This window comes from Melanostigma gelatinosum (genome assembly GCF_949748355.1).
Source record: "Melanostigma gelatinosum genome assembly, chromosome: 23".
NCBI classification, from domain to species: Eukaryota; Metazoa; Chordata; class Actinopteri; order Perciformes; family Zoarcidae; genus Melanostigma; species Melanostigma gelatinosum.
The window spans coordinates 2,921,405-2,938,252 of NC_136656.1; the positions used below are offsets into that span (position 1 = coordinate 2,921,405).

Consider the following 16,848-nt stretch of genomic DNA (forward strand, 5'->3'; position numbering starts at 1 on the left):
AAATCATTGGCCCAACACTAAACCAGCCATCGGCCGTCTTTCAGTTCAAAGTTTGTTCTAACGTGACATTTATTGATCCGTCCTCCTGCAGTTTGTAAGTTCAAGGCTCATAAGCGCTGTGCAGTTCGCTCCACCAACAACTGCAAATGGACCACACTGGCCTCCATAGGAAATGACATCATTGAGGATGAGGAAGGGGTGAGTGGTCCAACTCCTTCAGTGAGAGAAACGTGTCGACAGAAGCTATTGGTGCGACTGTAGAGGAGGAAACAGGCTTTTTGATTTAACGTAGATCTTTTCCTGCAAATCATTTCTTGCCACCTGAGTCCCGGCTCAGGAAGTCTGATGTCTCATGTCCTCTGTCTCTTTGCATGTTTTGTCCCAGGTGTTCATGCCCCACCAGTGGCTGGAAGGCAACCTGCCGGTCAGCGCCAAGTGTGTGGTGTGTGACAAGAACTGTGGCAGCGTGCGGCGGCTGCAGGACTGGCGCTGCCTCTGGTGCAAGGCCATCGTAAGTGGGGTTCATTGTGCCTTCTATCTAAAGGAAACTTGTCAAGTCAGTATTTACGCAGGACATCGCTGCTCCCGGAGTTATTTCCAGTTTAGATCTTACACACATCAACAGTGACATAAATGCACTGATGTCCATGGTAATAGAGTCAGCGCCAGTCCAGTTGGTCTCAAATATTTATCTCTCTTGTGGGAGGAATAACAAAGTCTGCGATGAGCCGGAATATTTATCTCTCTTGTGGGAGGAATAACAAAGTATTTATCTCTTATGTCCTAAATTTTGACTTCCAGTCGCTCTTAAATGCCAAACGGACTATGCAGGATAACACAAGCAGTGTTGTGATGCTGCATTCTAAATGAAAGTGCAACGTTTTAAAATATGAATTATCGGAGAAGAAAAGGTTACAATGTATAGAGTTTATTTCTTTTTGGTCTTAAAAGCACAGGAAGCTCTCAGTGCACTCAGAGTGAGATGTGATCTTTGCATTGTTCTTGTTCTCCTCACTTCAAACGACAGCGTTCGTCTCAACATCCAGCAGAAACGTCCGGTGAAATCGTCTTTCAGACGCGGCCGGTAACAGAGACGGAACTTTATTCTGTCTCTTCTGTTCCGCTTGGCAAAGGCTGAAGTGCTCTCGAGTGCGTCGGGCAAAAGAGCCGACGTTAATGAGTCTGAGCCTCAACACGAGCGCTCGCACAAGTGGATCAGAGTGGCGTTTGTAAAGGTTACAGGACTGACATTTGGCGGGTTTCAGAGGGATGGAATGACCTTTCTGCTTCTACTGAAATGTAGAATTAATATGGAGACCACTGACTCTGTGTGTGTGTGTGTGTGTGTGTGTGTGTGTGTGTGTGTGCGTGTGCGTGTGTGTGTGTAGGTTCACAACAGCTGTAAAGAACAAATGGGTAAGGTGTGTCCATTGGGTCAATATCGAGTGTCAATCATCCCTCCCACTGCACTTAACAGCATCGACTCTGATGGTGAGACACCTCGCACACACACACACACACACACACACACACACACACAGGTTCAACGTTCTTACAATGCAACTGACAGTTTTACAGATCTGTCGATTAAATCAACGACTCAATTAAACTAAATTGTACTGGTGTTGGTTGAAGGATTTCTTCGGTCGAGGACGGCTCTATTGTTTTATTCATTTCCCGCTCATTCCCTCCCAGGCTTCTGGAAGGCCACCTCAGCGTCGTGCTCCAGTCCTCTCCTCGTCCTGGTCAACTCCAAAAGCGGAGACAACCAGGGGGTGAAGTTCCTCCGCAAGTTCAAGCAGCTCCTCAACCCGGCTCAGGTCTTTGACCTGATGAATGGAGGACCAGAGCTCGGGTACTGTAATAAATAAGGAAACAATAAGCTCACATGTAGCAGGAATATCTCACGTTTACTTGTTAGCAGGCTCTGTTGTTACTGGTTGACAGCTTCACCAGTGGGAGTTTCTAGTTGCTCACGACTTGTTTAATGCGCGTACTGATGCTGTAATTTCGCAGCCTTTTTCATGACATCTACCGCTTAACATTTTGTGCTTCGTGTCCTCCTCTTCATCCTCCCCTCCCACTCTCCTCGCTCCCTCAGCCTGCGCCTTTTCCAGAAGTTTGTGACGTTTCGTATCCTGGTGTGCGGAGGAGACGGCAGCGTGGGCTGGGTGCTCTCAGAGCTGGATAAACTCAACCTCCATAAACAGGTGAGGAGGAGGAGGAGGAGGGGATGATGATATAATATGTAAGGTAACTGTAGGAAATGCTGATGGGCAAGAGAAAGCAGCAAGCTACCTCTGGTGCTCATGATACTAAAGCATTTTCTACCTGTGGTCACATTTTGTAACAAGTAAAATTATGAAATGCATATAAATAGGACTCAATAAATACAGAGCGTCGGGAGAACAGGGCAGAGGAAGGTGGCCATCGGTAAAATTCCCAATCATGCACTGATTCGCTCAACTAATTAGTTGACATCACGGAATTAATTCAAATGAATGAAGGAAGTGTCGGATGACTTGGTGATTATTCTAAATGAGTGGATACATAAGTGCCATCATGTGAAATCAGTGAATACTTCCAGGTCATGTCTCATTAAAGGCTCAGTCAGTGTGATGCTTCTACAATCATCATCTGACTATTTGTAACATGTTAGTTTGTAACCGATCCGTCCAGTACTGTATAATGATTCCATTTCACTGATTGGTAAGATTTTTACAAAAGTGATGATTACAAACATCACGATGTTTTTGTCAGTGAACCTAAAGCTTTGATTCCTTCTCTAACTCAGGCTTTGTCTTTGCATCACTTTAATGCGTGTCTGACGTTATCTTCACTTGTAACTGGAGTAGAAAACTTAGATTCATGTCCCTAAATATCAGTGTATGAACTAAAGTGTGCTCATGTTTACCAACCAAACAATGTTCGGCTGTACTGTCAAATGTTTCATTCAGATTAAAAAAGAGTTGACAGTCAACCCATGAATTGCATCTGCGCGGACACGTCCGTATTGTCTGACTTAAATAGACTTAAATCCTTTGTCTTGTGCCGACTTTGATCAAAGTTTGGATTTCATCAACTTGTTTGCAGATGACATGTTGTCTTACGTTGCAGTGCCAGCTGGGCGTCCTGCCTCTGGGCACGGGCAACGACCTGGCTCGGGTCCTGGGCTGGGGAGGCCTCTGTGACGACGACGCTCAGCTGCTGCAGATCCTGGAGAAGCTGGAGAGAGCCACCACCAAGATGCTGGACCGGTAAGACCAGAGAGGGGGGGGGGGGTCTTCTCAGCAAGGTGCAGCGTGTCTCACCGAGTTTGCACATCCGTGGTTCTGTTGTTTTCCTCGGAGGGCTTTGCTGTCATGTCTCAGGTGAGCCACGGACTGAGTTGCTTTAAGCTACAGTCTCCACATAACTGAACGGGCTCTCAAGGGCAGGAGACAGGAACAAGAATTAGTCACAGCAATAAAGATAATTATCTTAAAGTACTGCAGGCTATGTATCTGTATTTATACCTCTGGCAAACATTCAGAGACACCATTTAAGAATTACTTATCATGCCTCAATGTTGACCATCAAGCAGCATGAGTGCATGATTGGCTTCTGATGGTTGAAAACAAACTTATAAATCAACCAAGAATTACACACAGCATACATCAGGGACGTCCCAGTGACGTTTTAATGGGCCCAATCCTGATACGACTCCTTTTAATTAAGTTAAATCTGATACGATATCTCATTAAATGTTGACTAAATATGTATGTGGCACATTTAAATAACAGCTGCAACCTGCCACCTTATTTTTCACAAGCTTTTTTCACATGAAGGCGGCGTGTTGGATTCCCTGCGTCCCGTCCTCCTGAATTGATCAGATGATAATGAAGCTGATTCTCTGGCTCTTGACCTCCCCGTGTGTCTCTTGTAGATGGAGCGTGATGACGTACGAGGTGCCCACCACCACCAAACGCACGCCGCTCGTGAAAGACGACAGCCTCGATTCTCCTCTGCAGGTAAATTGCTTTCAGAGAAGCTGTCTGCTTTTTAGACAGATGGTGTCCGTAAATTAGCCCCACGCAGACAGATCCTCGCCTGCTCCCACAAGTTATTTTTGAAAACATCCACTGAGAATCAATTGAGTCTGGCAGCTGGCAGGCGACGCAATCAGAGCTGATCCACCGGCGCTGGCGTAGATATTGACAAACGGCAGCTCTGCAGTTTGAATTTAAGCAAAAGGAAAATAAGGAAAACCACTTTTATTTTGCACACGAACAGGATAGAAACAACCTGAAGACATAAACACACCGACCAGTAAGATATATGTTGTGGACAACCTCCGGATTAAATAATATCACTCCTTTGATGTTGAAGTCTTGACACCACACGCTTGTTTTTCCTCTTAATATTCTGCAGACTTTAAATCCATCTGTTGGTTACGTTGACCTCTTCAGGCCTCTAACAGAGATCACGACAACGTATTCTGAGAAGCAAAGCGTTAACAGGCTCAAGTGGAACTCCTCACATCGGAGTAACGTGTGCAACGTGTGACGACGGGTCCAGAGAAGTTGATGCTTTAATTCCAACGTCACGGAGTTTCATTTTGTTTTTGGTACCTAAAGGAAGACCTTCCTCACCCGTGTTACCTGGAACGCTAAAGGAAAACTTAGTGAACATCTGTTAACAAACTCTCACACAACTCGTACAGTAAAATCTCTCTCGCTCTCTCTCTCTCTCTCTCTCTCTCTCTCGCTCTCTCTCGCTCTCTCCCCAGGTCCACATCACTCAGTATGCAGACTCCGTTGCCTCCCACCTCGCCAAGATCCTGGACTCGGACAAACACAGCGACGTCATTTCCTCTGCCAAGTACGTGCTGTGAATACCCTGTGACGACCGGGAGGAGGGAGAAAGGTAGAAGGGGGGAGAGAGAAGGATGGGAAGACGAGAATAAAGAGGGCGGGATGAACGGTAGAAGGGGGGGAAATGAACATGGAGAAGAGAGACAATGACAGAAAGAGCCAGACAAAAAGCGAGTGTCTGGTCAATGAGTATTGATTTTCTTGCTCCCTAAGGACACACACACACACACACACACACACACACACACACACACACACACACACACACACACACACACACACACACACACACAGAGGGGACAGTAAGTGAAAGAGACGAATCAGTATTTAGGGCTCGTCCTCAGTGCATTAGGACATTAGAAGTCTTCTCTTGGGAGTCTGCCGGCCGTTGCGGAGCACTTTCCTCGCACGACGCCGGTGTTGTCGGACAAAGTAAAAAGCCTCATTCCTGCTTTGAAATGTCTTACTGTGGAATTTGAACAGGTTTCAATGAACCGAGAGTCGAGATGGGATTCCATTTGGGATCAGCGAGCTCAGTGGCAGAGCATCAGGGGAGATTATGCATGCATGGGGCTGTGACTTGTTATTATACAGTTTGCTGTTGTTGTTTTGGCAGCAAAGAGACATTCAGTGAAGTGGGCCTGCTGTCGGGCTCTAATGGCTCCCGTTAACCGTTACCGGTGATTTGTTCCTTAGGTAATGGGGTCAAAGTGGAGATTAAAGACGAACAAAGCTCTCTCACACAGGTGTAAGAGTTTAATGATACCCCTGCTCTGTCAACATCTGGCCTGATTATATGAAAGGTTAGAGAGGAACAGTTTCAAAAGCTGTAAAGGTTCAGCAGCTTCTGAAGACGCATCCTGTTGTTATTTATATTTTGAGACGCAGACGAGGACTGCACAATGTTCAGGAGATCCATTCACCGACGCCTCCAAAAGAAATGAAGACATTTTAAGCAGAGTTGCACAATATTCAGCAGACGCACGGAGCACACGCCTTTCAAAAACAGCACGCCTGCGAGAGCGTTCACGGGAGGACGAGGCTCGTGAAATGAGGAGCGTGTTGTTTTTTCTGCAGCGATTTTCATTTGACATGATCCAATATTTGCTGTGTGAGTTTGGAGAAACGTCCCGCTGAGGAGCAGCGTAACAGCTGTGAGTGAACAGTGACTGCGTGTGTGTGTGTGTGTGTGTGTGTGTGTGTGTGTGTGTGTGTGTGTGTGTGTGTGTGTGTGTGTGTGTGTGTGTGTGTGTGTGTGTGTGTGTGTGTGTGTGTGTGTGTGTGTGTGTGTGTGTGTGATCTCCAAACACAGTGACTGCACGGTGACTCACCAAATGTGAAAGGAGTCAACATGCTGACTCCTTTCATTTTCAACATTAATCCTGTTCCCCCCCCCCCCCAGGTTCCTGTGTGGGACGGTGAATGACTTCGTGGCGGAGGTGGGGAAGGCGTACGAGAGAGCCACAGAGAACAAGGAGGAGGCCGACGCCATGGCAAAGAAGGTAACTGTGTGTGTAATCGTTTGTATTACGTAAGAGCTTGTGTAACGCTAGTGAGGTGTGTGTGTGTGAAACAGAGAGTGTGACAGAGATCGTTGTGTAAAGGTTAGGTGCCACTATTCCCTCCATAATTTGTATCTAATTAATATTTTGACACTTTTTAAGAATCAAGTTGAAAGAGCAGTTGAGGCTGGAAAAGGTGGGTTTAAGTCACCAAATACCTTTTTATATATATATATGTATATATATATACACACTCAGTATAAACATCATGTAGTTTATGGAACACGCTGATACAGAATATATACTGCGTGTTACTGTCGGAGATGGTTATTTCACCAACCTTAAAGCCATTCAAAGGAAAGAAAATGAAATGTAAACTTCAATATCCTGCTGAGAGGAAGTTACTGAGAAGAGAACATGTTGTCACCCAGCAGAGCACCTCAAGCTTTCCCCAAACCTCTTCTGCCACAGCTCCGTCCCGCTTATTCCAAGTCATGTGACGCTTCATTGACGTCTGGAGGAAAAATGAATGAAAGACCTCAATGGTGATCGATCGCACGCCGCTGTGGAGCGTTGCTGCAGCTGCACTAAAATGATCATTTCGATCACTTAGAAAGGCCTGCCTGTCGTTGATGTGCACTTGAAGTCCACATGCGCTCTCCTCATCAGAGTGAGCGAGCCGCACACACACCAACATGATCTGAATGAACCGTCTCTTTCTTTCAGTGTTCTTTGCTGAACGAGAAGCTTGATTCTCTGGTCAAGGCCTTGAGTGAAGAAGCGGAGGCTCAGGTAACAACAACTATTCTGATTCACATGAAATCGTTTGAGAAATCAGTGTCACTGTCAAAAATGGTCATACCAAGCAAAAAAAAAAGAGATTTTAACAGTAAGAGAGAGTCAAAAGCTGCTTGTTTCAGGATATATTTCTTGTTTCTTTACCTTTCACTTGATCCGGTCACTGTGTTGTTATGAGTCTCCCTCTCTAGCGTCACGTCCAATAATCCAAATCAGATAAATATTCAGCCATGTTAACATGTCTGAGATACTGAAAGGTGTTGTTAGAAAGTCTTCCTCGGTTCTGCCTGTAAATAGATATTGACCCGCCTCTATTTGCCAGAAACGAGAGGGAGGGATGTCACACTACAGGGCAGGAATAGTGAAAATATATGAATGAGGTGACGGTTTCTGGTTGAACACTAAACTAAAGGTTCCCCAACAGGAAAACACCAGGATGTGTTTTCCAGATGCTATTGGACTCCGTTAGCAGATGTTTCCTCTTCTTTCTCCCGTCACGTCCAGGTGGTGCCAGCGGGTTCGGTGCCCAGCCAGGAGAGCGACGGCTCGAGCCCCGTCGAAAGCGTCGGCGAGTCGGGTTCAGACGGTAAAACGTACCGGTCCAAGGAGCAGCTGATGCTCAGGGCCAACAGCCTGAAGAAAGCCCTGCGGCAGATCATCGAACAGGCAGAGAAAGGTGAGAGGACGGCCAGAAAGCATCGTGTTGTTGTTCCTCGTCCTGCTCTTCCTCTCCTCTTCTTCTTCTTCTGCTATTACGTTGGCACCATCGTGCCTCGAGGGGGTTTTTGTATCGAGTTCACCGATGTCGTCGTTTTCAGTGGTGGACGAGCAGAACCGGCACACGCAGGTCCAGAGGATGTCGTCCTCGTCCTCCATCAAACGGGAGAACAGCGAGGAGCTGAAGGATGCCGAGCCACGTGAGCGTCCCTTCAGTTTCATCTCAGCAGGGACGCGAAACGCTGCTTTACATTTCATAAGAAACCATTTATTCTTCTGTGCAGGTCAAGGAAGCTTAAGCCCCACCTGCCCTATTGTCCTGGAGAAGCCCGAGAGCCTCCACAGCGTCACCTTCAGCGAGGACACTGTGTAAGTCTGTGTGTGCTTCACACACCAGCTACGGGTTGACGACGTGTATTAATGTGTCGTCACGTTTTAGGGAAACAATGTAGATATGTTCTGTGTTTGCAGACAATGTTCAGAGAAGTGTGTGATGAACAACTACTTCGGCATCGGCCTGGACGCCAAGATCTCCCTCGAGTTCAACAACAAGAGAGATGAGAACCCGAAGAAATGCAGGTATGAACGCACACACACACACACACACACACACACAAAAACTGTTTTATTTCTTTACTAACAACTGTTCCAACTGTCCTGCTGAGTGTGTGTTCATCACACACACATTTAGAGAATACTTTAACTCTTCTTCGCTGGAAACTCTCCAAACGTTCATGTAAAGTAAAGAGTTTCACAAGATTGTGTCCAGTGTCCTTCACCAGCTGCAGCGCTTCAGCTCAGTGAAACCGTTCTGTGCTCCCTGAAGTTGACTTCCAGAGCGCTGATTGGTTTCTTCTTTCTGCAGCAGTCGCACCAAGAACATGATGTGGTACGGAGTGCTGGGGACGAAAGAGCTGGTCCAGAAGACCTACAAGAACCTGGAGCAGAGAGTTCAGCTGGAGGTCTGAATGGGGAATATTTAGGGGAAATGAAATGCCATCATTTTGTGTTCTTTCTCTTTTATTAACCTCCAGTACTCTCTCGCTCTCTCTCTCTCCAGTGTGACGGCGTTCCCATGTCTCTGCCGAGCCTGCAGGGCTTGGCTGTGCTCAACATCCCCAGCTATGCAGGCGGGATCAACTTCTGGGGCGGCACCAAGGAGGACAACGTGAGTGCTGTGAGAGGCGTAGCGTAGCGCTCAGCTACACCTCGAAGAAAGCTCAGCGACATCAAAGAGATTTAAGAAGTGACCGGATGTCGTTCACTCTCGACTCTTGTGTTCAGAACTTTGGCGCTCCGTCATTTGACGATAAGAAGTTGGAGGTGGTGGCGGTGTTCAGCAGCATGCAGATGGCCATGTCCCGAGTCATCAACCTGCAGCACCACCGCATCGCACAGGTAACCTCCACCCCTGCACGGAGCAGGCACACCTTTATTAGCACAGTTACGCAACAACCATCAGAATGAAAACACGAGACGTTGTTCCGTCTCCTTGGCCGATTCTGTGGTTAATGACCTGCAAAAGCAATAACACTCCTGTCGGCCTCACCTGTACGTTGTGTTCTGTGCTAATGCTAGCATGCTAAAACAGCAAACATGCGTTATTGTCATCGGCAGCATGCGGATGTTATCATTTCGCTTCCTCGTGGAGATTATCAAAGACTCTTCACTCTTCAGCCGCCCCAGGCTGCTGAGATGCGTGTGTCTGATCAGAGCCGTCATCTTGTTTGGTGTTCAGCTCGAGTGATTCAACTTCAACACCGAATCAAAGCACTTCAATTCTGAGATCAACAAACAAGCTCGTGTCAGGTGTTCAGCGGTTAGCAGCCGTCTCCCACCGATTTCTTTGCACAAGAATATATTTGCACGTACTGCTGTTTGTTTAATCTCCTCAACCTGAAGTGAATGAGAGACGCTGCTTTCCCTCGGTCACAAGGCGTCTTTGGACCAGTTCTCCATGTGTAGATTGGTGCTATCCATGTGCAGGTTCTACAGGGTCCCATCACATGAGGACGGAGGAGGTGGAGCACAGAACCGCTGGTAACAATCGGCTGCATGAGGTCTCGTCTGACAGCTGCTGTTTTGTGCTCAGTGCCGCCAGGTGAAGATCACCATCCTCGGGGAGGAGGGCGTTCCTGTGCAGGTGGACGGGGAGGCCTGGATCCAGCCGCCCGGCATCGTCAAGATCGCCCACAAGAACCGAGCACAGATGCTCACCAGAGACAGAGTAATGTCCCACTCAAACATCAACTGTCGGCCATACAGTATGGCTTCACACACCATGTTATATATATATATATATGTATATGTGTCTACTATAAGCACATAGAAAGCAACAGCATTGCCTTCAATATTCTTTCTTTCATAAATATTGAAAAGCTGAACATCCACTCGTCTCTCCGGCTTCGGCTCTCAGCCCGTGTGGTGGACTCGTTCCCTTTCAGGGTTCCTGAAATGAAATTGATCTCCGGCCTGTTTGCTCTCTCTTCACGCCGCTCAAACCTTCTGAGAGCTCTCTCTCTCTCTCTCTCTCTCTCTCTCTCTCTCTCACACCCTCTATCTCTCTCTGTATCTCTCTCGCTCTCGCTCTCTCTCTCTCTCTCGAGTACTTTTGGGCACTTTGTTTCCATGGTTTCCCTCCTTAAGTAGCGCGGCGAGAGGAGAGAGTTGGCTCGCCGGCTCATCCGACAGTATTCTAACTGGGTTCTAAATATCGTTCCTTGTATCTCAGCACAGAGAGGTTACCTGTTCACTGGAACCTCTTCTGCTTTGTCTTCATTCACATCTTGAATTCAATGGTGTTTTCACATCTTTCAAGGACTGTCTTTTAGAAATTGGTTTGGCTGAGGCACAGATAGAAGACACCAGGAGAACATTTTAGTCGAGTCTGTTTTTGGCCTTGAGAAATGCAGTCCTGAAACACAACGTTGTTGTCGGTGTTGAAGAGGAACACGAGTGGCTTGTTTGTTCCAGGCGTTCGAGAGCACGCTGAAGTCGTGGGAGGACAAGAGGAAGTTCGACAGCTACCGCGACAGCAGACCCCGCCTTAACTCCCAGCAGTCCATGGAGTACCTGACGGAGGAGGAGTGCGCTCAGGTTCAGCAGCTGGGCATCGTGGCCGACACGCTCATCAACAAGTAAGACGCAGGTCAAAAGCCCCACTTGGCAACAGCATTGCCTGAAATATTCTTTAAATATCTCCTGTTCAAATTAAAAAATGACTTCATTTGAACAACACCAGAAGCTCTGCCATCACAGAAGCTCCTCCAACTTCACGAGTTCATTACTTTATGCAAATAAACAAACAGAACGACACTATTTGACTGTACACACGCATCAAAGCAAGCTCATCAGCTCCCTTTCTGTCTGGTGATCTGCTTCTGTGTGTTTGTGTTCTGAAGATAAAAAGGGTCGGGGGGGTGGGGGGGGGGGGCTGTGCTCTACATTTTGGGATTTGTTTCTCCCACTGCAATCAGCTGGCTTCATTTGTTTCCCTCCGTTGCGCCGATGAGCCGTTCCATGTCTCCTTTTCAGGCTTATAAAGCTCTTGCTTCCCTCGGAGGTCTTCTCAGTTTCTCCGATTTATTATCGTCTCCTCGATTACATTTGCGAAACTAAATCCCCCTTTCAGGATGATTCATATTTTAATTACATTCGCTAACTTGTCTCCGAAGCTGAGAAACGGTCATTACAAGAGATTTGAAACGGAAAATGTGAGGAGCACGATAAAGGGCGTGCACGTAGATGTTTGGACGGCAGATGGAGACCAATACAGGAAGTGCTGACAGAATCTTAAAGTTTTGTGCTAAAGGAACCGAGCTCCTGTCCCATCAACAGCCTGAGACAACTTGTTGGAGTAATCACTGTAATTGAGCTTCTTCGGCTGGTTGAGAGAATAATTGCAGCTCTTTCAAGTCTGTGATTCCCACCGTCTGGTTCTTCCCTCAGGATCCGCGAGGCAGCAAAGACCCACAAGCTGGTGGAGCAAGAACTGGCCCACGCCGTCAACGCCACCGCCCTGGTGCTCACTGAGACCAAACTGTCCACCCCTGAGGTATTATGAGAGGCCCACGTCCTTCAACATGGAAGTAAAAAGACGGACATGATGCTGTGGTTATAAGGAAACAAACGGTCGGCAGCTTTGTTCTGAACGAGCAAACGGACAACCGGTTCGTCTGCAATGAAAGAGAAATATGTAGTGATGAGAGGCGACGTCATCACATAACCCGGCATTGTGAAGTAAAAGCAGACTTTAAAGGAAACAAATGAAAATGACTTTGTGTTTGTGAGAAGATGAAACGGAAGAATGAGCTCAATCTGAAGCGAGTGGTTTGTGTTTCCAGTGTCTGAGTCGCAGCACGGCCGTGGAGATCGTCAACAGCAGTAAAGTCCTCCAGGCCGAGACCAGGATGCTGCTTGATGGAAAACTACTGGTACAGTCCTTCGATTCCATGCCCGTCGTCTCTCTGTTGTTGTCTTTGTTCCACTCTTCTGTTCTCTTCCTCTCCGCTGTCTCTCCATTCAGGCCGTTTCCATCTCACCTTTCACTTCGTACCGTCTGTCTTTGCTCAGTCAGTTTGTTTGCTGAAGCTTTATTTACCCGGTGACGGAAACGTATCATCGCTCACAATAAACCTTTGTGCAGAAGAGCGAACATAACTCGAGAAGGTCCTTTCTGAAGTGTGAACGCTGGGTACCGCGCTCATGAGCAGCAGTGGATTCATTTTGTTTCCTCCGCAGTTGGACTCTCCGGAGGAGGAGGAACTTCGGACGACCCTGAACAGCCTCAGCACCGAGCTCCACAAGCTGGACGACATCCACTGGATCTGTCCGCTCATGCAGTGCTCTGCGGAGGTGAGGGGGGGGGGGACGCAAAAACACCGATGTGTCATCACAGTCTGTCTAACGAACAGCCACTGGTCGCAGCGCGGCGGTCTGTTCTCACAGCGTAGAATATCTCTTTGTTGCGTTTTCATGTGTTCTTCTTTCTTCAGGACTCGGTGAGGGTCAACAGTAAGAGCAGCATGATGCTGAAGATCATACCCAAGGTGAAGAAGGAGAGAGAGAAGCTCCACAAGCAGAAGTCTAACAGCTCTCTCTCAGGTAAGAGCCCCAGTCCCACCACATCACACATGCACAACTACATCAGTTCCTTCTGTTTAGAAGAATAAAGTATTTAGAGCACAATACTTATTGTGATAGCTGTCTCTCTCCTCATTGTGTTCGGCAATTAGGCGGCAAGCTCCGATTCTGCCGAGAGAAGAGTCTTAACCTGCATTCTCGCTAGTGTCCACCAGGGGGCGACTCCTCTGGTTGTATAGAAGTCTATAGAAAATGACTCTACTTCTCTCTTGATTTATTCCCTCAGTAAACATTGTAAACATGAGTTTATGTCTCAATCTCTAGTTTCAAGTCTTCTTCAATACAGCATGATGTTCATTTAGTACATTATGGTCCATTTAGAGTCACACAGACCATAAAGCAGGGGATGCTTTAGGGCGGGGCTACACGCTGATTGACAGGTCTCTACGTCACTCCTCCTTAATCGAGCTCTGGGAACGTCCGCTGCCAAACCGTGTCCATATAATCTAAAACTAAACAACTTAAACACTAAAGCACATTTGCAGCATCTCCATCGTCTTATTTCGGGGCATATTGGTCTTGTTTGTTTGTTTGTTTGTTTATTTATTTATTTATTTATTTATTATTGCAAACAAACCGAGAGGTCCAGAAATTGTCATTTTCATATAATTTGTCTTTCTCTCACAGGAAATTGGGAAATCAAAGGTGGGGCTGGTGAAGCAGATTCCTCGGGCAATTGAAGTCCAGCATGAGGTGCTTAATACTGCCCCCCCCCCCCCCCCCCCCCAGGGGTGAGGAGCACCCCTCCTGCTCTCCTCCCCTCTAACCGCAATACCTAGTGGCCTGACAGAGGTGTGAGGAAGAAGAGGAGAACCATCTTCCCAACGTGTATGCTACTTCCTCCCTGCTTCTGTATCCTCCATTGTGCAGGGAGGATTCCTCTTTCTTCTATTTCTTCTTCTGTGTTTTCGGAGGGGGGCGTGGCTTTGCATCGCTTCACCATCGGCGGCCTGCTCGTGGTTCCGTTTAGCTGCTTGAGTTCGGAAGCTGCAGCGAGTCCAACAGCGGACAAGGGAGGCGTGGAACAAAGGGTTCTCGCTTTTTGTTGACATAGAAATGTGTTTCTGTGGTGCTCTCCTTGCATGTCGAGTGCAGCCATCTTGTTTTATATCTATTATAAGTTGTTACAATGTTTGAATTCTTTTCTCTCTAACTTACGAACAGCCTTCAGACTTTGAGTATTTATTTCTCGTTGCTGCTGCCATGACAACTGAAATGGCAACAAAATGAACAAAGTGAAACATCTCGACCGTGTCCTCCACTGAACCGAGGAACATCTTAAATGTTGCAAAAAAAAAGAATGGTACTGAAGAATGTACTCGTGTGGACGTGTATTAACCTGTGAATCATGTCCGGGTTCACACAGGTTCTGCTGTCGTGGTTCTAAAGTGGTTCTTAATGGGCTGTTGTCTGGCTTGTGTGATCCGACGCTTTGTGACGAGTCACTTCATGTGGAAGTCAGCCTCACAAGAAGGATTGTTGTGATTTTAAAGGACGGTACAGCGCGTAGTTATTCACGAGGTCCAACATGTGACTCTCAGACGTCCACTGGTTTGAGGAACGGCACCAGATGAGCTGACTCCATGTGTTGTGAAGCTGTTGACAGGAGGAGGAAGCATCAAACACATTAACACGACATTGCAGCTACTCGGTGTACTGCTCCTACTTTGCCATACTCCTGATTGTACATGTAATATAAGAGTACGAGTCCGTGGATATTTGATTTTGCCTTGTCTGTGGTTAAAAGCTTTTATTATTATTACAAATGTATATTATATTTTTTTGTACATCTTATTTTCCCAATGCTAATGTGTGAAGCGGTCCTGGCTTTGCTGCTTCCCCCTTTGACCTGTGCAGACAGTCCGAGCCAACTGATGCTGCCAGCGCGTGCTCAGCCCGACGTCGCCTCAAAATGCTCTATTTAGCTCGTTTGTGCCGACCGCGCGCCAGCATTTGTGGCTTTTTACTGCAAGAGCGCTGATTTAAGTGGTAAAACCAGGTTTCTCCAAGCAGGTTATAACAAAAAGTAAGATTTCATATGTCTCGCGAATAGCGTGACGTTAACTTCAGCTGCTGCTGTTCGGAAATGGCTCGAAATATTAGCGTTTACGAGTCCTAGAGGCGACTACTATTCAGGTTCTACGGCGATGTTCTTTAAAGGAACGGTCAGACATTTTGGGGAAATTTGCTTATTTGCTGTGTAACCAAATGATGGAGAAAATATTTCTACTTGTTGCGCCTCTAGTCAGTAGAGAGACTAAAACATGTAAACCAGAAGTGGACTCTTTCAAAAGTAAACACGTGGTGGTTGCTCTGTAGAGAGCATCACCAGAGAGGCTTCACTTCCACCACGTAATGAAGAGACACCGGCGACGAGTCGGAGGCTCCAGGTGTTCAATGCACCACAACAAAGTATTTATTTTCATGCAACTTAAAAGTTGATTCGTCCTGATGCAACTCCACCACGATAAAAAATACAAAACATTATCGTTGAGACACTTGAACTCATCACATCGAGACAAACAAAGTTACGATTTTCAAGCTTTAACTTGGAAACCCACAAACGACGCTGCAGTCCGCTGACTGACACCTTCTGCGCTTTCCCGCCGTTCATGTAAAGGGTTCGTGCGCACTGCGCAGCCGTGAACGCGTTCATAAACTGCCCCAGACCAACTGGACAGGGCAGAGCTCCTGTGAGGCGTCGTGGATGTTCAGCGCTGGTCGGAGTGTGCCGGCGATGTGCTCCACATCTCACAGGCTTTAGTGGTGTTGTGCCAAGTTTGTACTGAGTTCAGTGGGTTATGAGACGTACACGGTGCGCGTGTGTGTGTGTGTGTGTGTGTGAGAGTGTGTGAGCTTCAGACGCGAAAGCTGCTGTATGTCATACATTTCAAAGTTTACTGTATCTTGCCTTGCACTTTACGAAGACGCAAACTTAACGGGGGGGGGGGGGGGAAGACATTTGTGTGCATGGTGCGTACGCGTGTTTAAGATTTTGAGTGTTTACAAGTGTTTTTTTTATTGATAAAAATCTTTTATTTATGATAAATGTATGCAGAGAAAGTGTAGATAAAATGTAATATCTAACCAAATGTAAAAGAGTGATGATTACATCGAGATGTATACAAACATCGGTGGTTGGACGATGACTCCCACAGCAGCTTGAGATCTCATGTTTCATGTGATGACGTCATTCCACTGCCACAGCAACGTCTTTCTAACAATGCACCGATCGGTACTCCAGACATGTTCAGGTTATTTTAGTTCTCTCGTGTTACAGACTACTAATGAACCGTTTACATAAACAAGAGATGTCATATTTAAACATTTGGGTGAACTTTTTGTGAATAATTTATCAATTCTATGAAGATGATCTGTTGAGAGTCTACTTTATGCTTTAATGAGCATTTGTTGTGCTGAAAACAAACTCTGCGATGTGTTAAGTTTGGGGAATACACATTTGTGAAGCCATAGTTGTCTGTTTCACTGTTTCATGGTCTTTTAACCAAGGATTCTGTGTTTTCTGTTCATTTTTTTACTCGTGTCATATTTTTTTTTCATGCAGCAAAAACACATTTTTGACTGAAACTCTTCCGGCGAGTTCCATGGATCTGATAATCTGAAATGAACCCACAGGTTACAAACACGCCACCTGGTTTGTGCAACAGTATTCCATAGAGTTGTGAACGCACCCCCCCCCCCCCCCCCTGACCTGAGCAGCCTACATATTGATCTATTGAGACTGTGTGCGCCGTGCTGGAAGCCAGACTTGATGTTGCACGACCATGTACGTTGTGAGGTGTTTTATTGTGTGTATAGTGTGTAACAAAGACAAA

The 16,848-nt window shown here is 46.6% G+C and overlaps 1 protein-coding gene across 2 annotated transcripts in view; it reads left to right on the top strand.

Moving 5' to 3' along the window:
• Positions 1-16,848, top strand: part of LOC306796518 (diacylglycerol kinase eta) — a 46,518-nt gene extending 29,670 nt beyond the window's left edge. Inside the window, exons 7-30 of one of the 2 annotated variants that reach the window (XM_079295477.1) lie at positions 92-198; positions 386-511; positions 1,389-1,491; positions 1,696-1,855; positions 2,102-2,210; positions 3,118-3,257; positions 3,926-4,010; positions 4,769-4,860; positions 6,256-6,355; positions 7,082-7,147; positions 7,658-7,829; positions 7,972-8,070; positions 8,155-8,239; positions 8,342-8,449; positions 8,736-8,832; positions 8,931-9,038; positions 9,155-9,268; positions 9,963-10,097; positions 10,844-11,007; positions 11,819-11,924; positions 12,214-12,303; positions 12,611-12,724; positions 12,865-12,973; positions 13,640-16,848. In XM_079295477.1, the coding sequence (XP_079151603.1) occupies positions 92-198; positions 386-511; positions 1,389-1,491; positions 1,696-1,855; positions 2,102-2,210; positions 3,118-3,257; positions 3,926-4,010; positions 4,769-4,860; positions 6,256-6,355; positions 7,082-7,147; positions 7,658-7,829; positions 7,972-8,070; positions 8,155-8,239; positions 8,342-8,449; positions 8,736-8,832; positions 8,931-9,038; positions 9,155-9,268; positions 9,963-10,097; positions 10,844-11,007; positions 11,819-11,924; positions 12,214-12,303; positions 12,611-12,724; positions 12,865-12,973; positions 13,640-13,692 (2,642 nt within the window). In that variant the 3' untranslated portion in view covers positions 13,693-16,848. Of the gene's footprint in view, positions 1-91; positions 199-385; positions 512-1,388; positions 1,492-1,695; positions 1,856-2,101; positions 2,211-3,117; positions 3,258-3,925; positions 4,011-4,768; positions 4,861-6,255; positions 6,356-7,081; positions 7,148-7,657; positions 7,830-7,971; positions 8,240-8,341; positions 8,450-8,735; positions 8,833-8,930; positions 9,039-9,154; positions 9,269-9,962; positions 10,098-10,843; positions 11,008-11,818; positions 11,925-12,213; positions 12,304-12,610; positions 12,725-12,864; positions 12,974-13,639 lie in introns of both variants that reach the window. The other variant, XM_079295476.1, reaches the window with a different exon arrangement.